We start from the raw sequence: 2481 nt of genomic DNA, 5'->3' as shown, positions 1-2481 counted from the left end.
GTTACAAGAATGTTACTTGGATGTTACTTATGTTACGTGTGTTTGAAAAGAGGCGTCTTTTTGTAGGCGACTATCTGCATGCTACTGAACACTATTTAAACGTCTTTACATGTTACTTAATGTTACATCTTGTTACTTGATGTTATTCTTGTAACAAATGCAAAGTGTGTCACCAAATTGGGCCAATTTTATGCCCTATCTCTTTATTTGTAATCGAACGAAATCTTAAATGTTTGGTGATGTTAAAATGAAATGAGTAACGTTTTTGTGTGAGCTATTTATATAACTGTGTCAGCTCATGCGTATAACTATAGGTAGTTCAGCAACATACAATACGGAGGGTACAGTATGGGATTTTGGAAGGTACAATACGAGATTTAGTTCCAGCTTGTTCGTATTTCATTGTGAAATGCAAGCTGTATTTTTGACAGAATTTATATAGGTATATAATAAAATATTATAGCAGTAGTAGCAGTAATACTGCTGTTACTGCTGTTACTGTTCTACTACTTACATTATGTCGGTCTTGTTATATAACTGTTGGAGGTATGAGAGCATCATAGTCCTCTCGTTACAGCTGTCGTCATTGTATATTTATTCTATTTATTTTACTTTTTCTATGTTTTTTTCTACGTGTATACCAATAGGTCAGGTTTTATTTAAGTTCATAGAACAAAGCTTTATTGTAGATTTATTAATACTTCCGTTATATTCTTAATTAGCCGCAATGATATTCAGACAGAATACGAAAATGTTAAAAAGGATTATGAAGAAATGGAGAGGAAGTTTGAATCTGTTGCAAAACGAAATAAAGAACTACTGGTGCAGAATATCAAGGTCGAGAAAGATAGGGACGAACAGATTCGGTCATGCATGGTTTTAGTGGAAAAAGATATTGAAAATCAACAGTAAGAATTAAAAAAATTATTATACATGTAGTTCAACATACTTAAATAATGTGCTATTCAAAATTTCATAATTATTTCTTGTTTTGTAATTTATATAAATTTATTTGATGCAAGGCGATATAAATATGCACATTCTATTGCAGGAAGATGTTGGACCTCAAAAACAGGTACGACTGTACAACCAGGCTTTTCTTTCCAACATAAAAGCTATTTGCATGTTACTCCTGCTTCTGACGTTTGTTACGGTCAGTTACAGTATTAGTTTCTTATTCAAACGAAAGCCCGTTACGATAACGTCAGAATAAATAACTTTGGTAGAATCTTGCTTGTCTAGCAAAGAAGACTGACGAAATTTAACTTATCTCAAATCTGTAATCATACTACTAAATTCAGATTATGCAGGCTAGCTTCATTCGTCTACAATTTTCATACATGTTTTCACGTCCGCACTCTGATCACCTCGGACCTCTTATGCTACATAAAAGCCTTAGGCAGCCATTGATAAAAATGTCAAAGAATCGTGCTGTGTTCAGACAGCAGGTCCCTTGACCATTGTTTTAGAGACGATCCACAACTTATTGTAAAAGGCCCAAAATCGCGTAACATAGTGGTTCTGGCCGTACCACAGTGCATATTCATTTTAAAAGGCTATCATTTATATTTGAATAGCCTACATAAATTAAGAACTCTTAGGGATCGACGATTTGAACTTCGGGGAGTGGGGTGGGGTGCTGGGATATTACATGGAGGCGAGAAATTTCTTTCACTTTTTTCACTCAGAACATTTTTAAGAACTTGAAGTCAGAATATTTTATTTATAGTAAACCAAAGCTTTTTTCAAAATATTGTTTGTTATTCAAAAACTATACGACAACGTTAAGAAATAAGATTCTGTTCAAGTGTTTGCTTTGATTAAATACACGTGACAACGCAAATGCAGGTCTCTTTGATGATATTTTTCAAATAAGAGCAGCTTTGATTCAAATCATAGTACATTAATTTCCATATATTCATAAGCAAATGTGCTGTAGGATCATACCTAAAAGATAGATGAGCCATAAGGGGCACAGTCTGTCAAAAATGGATGTTGAGGGTTAAATCATTGGGGAACGGGGAAATGCTCTACTGGAAAGAATATGAATTGTACATAATGCTGTGGTGCATTTTGAAGTATATGTGGAAGTACAATCTGTCTTTTGGAATCATTAATAAAATAATTGCCTGTGAAATTCATGCGCAGGCCCAGGACTTTGGACCTAATTTGTAAATATGCTAGTAGCTACCCTACACTCACCAGTGTTCAAGTGTGTGGCTTATCTAATGTAAATTCCAGCAAAAATGTCTGATAATGTTCACCTTTGCTTTTAGGTAAACCAAAGGTCTTGCTTTAAGGTAAACCAAAGGTCATTACTATTTTGAAGTAATGCAATGTGTAAGCAGTCTGTTGGGTACAGAAAGAAAGAAGAAGCAAAACATCTTGTATAACTATGAGAGAGTGGGTCTCCTGGACTTCAGCTACATATAAAACCATTCATACTAGGTTTGCGAGCATAGGGATTAGAAAATTTCTTTT

At 34.2% G+C, this 2481-nt stretch overlaps 1 protein-coding gene across 4 annotated transcripts in view; it reads left to right on the top strand.

Moving 5' to 3' along the window:
* The first annotated feature begins 725 nt into the window (after positions 1 to 725).
* Positions 726 to 2481, top strand: part of LOC128553538 (uncharacterized) — a 37706-nt gene continuing 35950 nt past the window's right edge. For 3 of the 4 annotated variants that reach the window (XM_053534722.1, XM_053534720.1, XM_053534721.1), the window contains exons 1-2: positions 726 to 908; positions 1052 to 1075. In XM_053534722.1, the coding sequence (XP_053390697.1) occupies positions 775 to 908; positions 1052 to 1075 (158 nt within the window). In that variant the 5' untranslated portion in view covers positions 726 to 774. Of the gene's footprint in view, positions 909 to 1051; positions 1154 to 2481 lie in introns of those variants that run through there. The other variant, XM_053534723.1, reaches the window with a different exon arrangement.

This window comes from Mercenaria mercenaria, unplaced genomic scaffold, assembly GCF_021730395.1.
Source record: "Mercenaria mercenaria strain notata unplaced genomic scaffold, MADL_Memer_1 contig_3929, whole genome shotgun sequence".
NCBI classification, from domain to species: Eukaryota; Metazoa; Mollusca; class Bivalvia; order Venerida; family Veneridae; genus Mercenaria; species Mercenaria mercenaria.
This window is presented reverse-complemented; position numbering and strand designations above follow the sequence as displayed.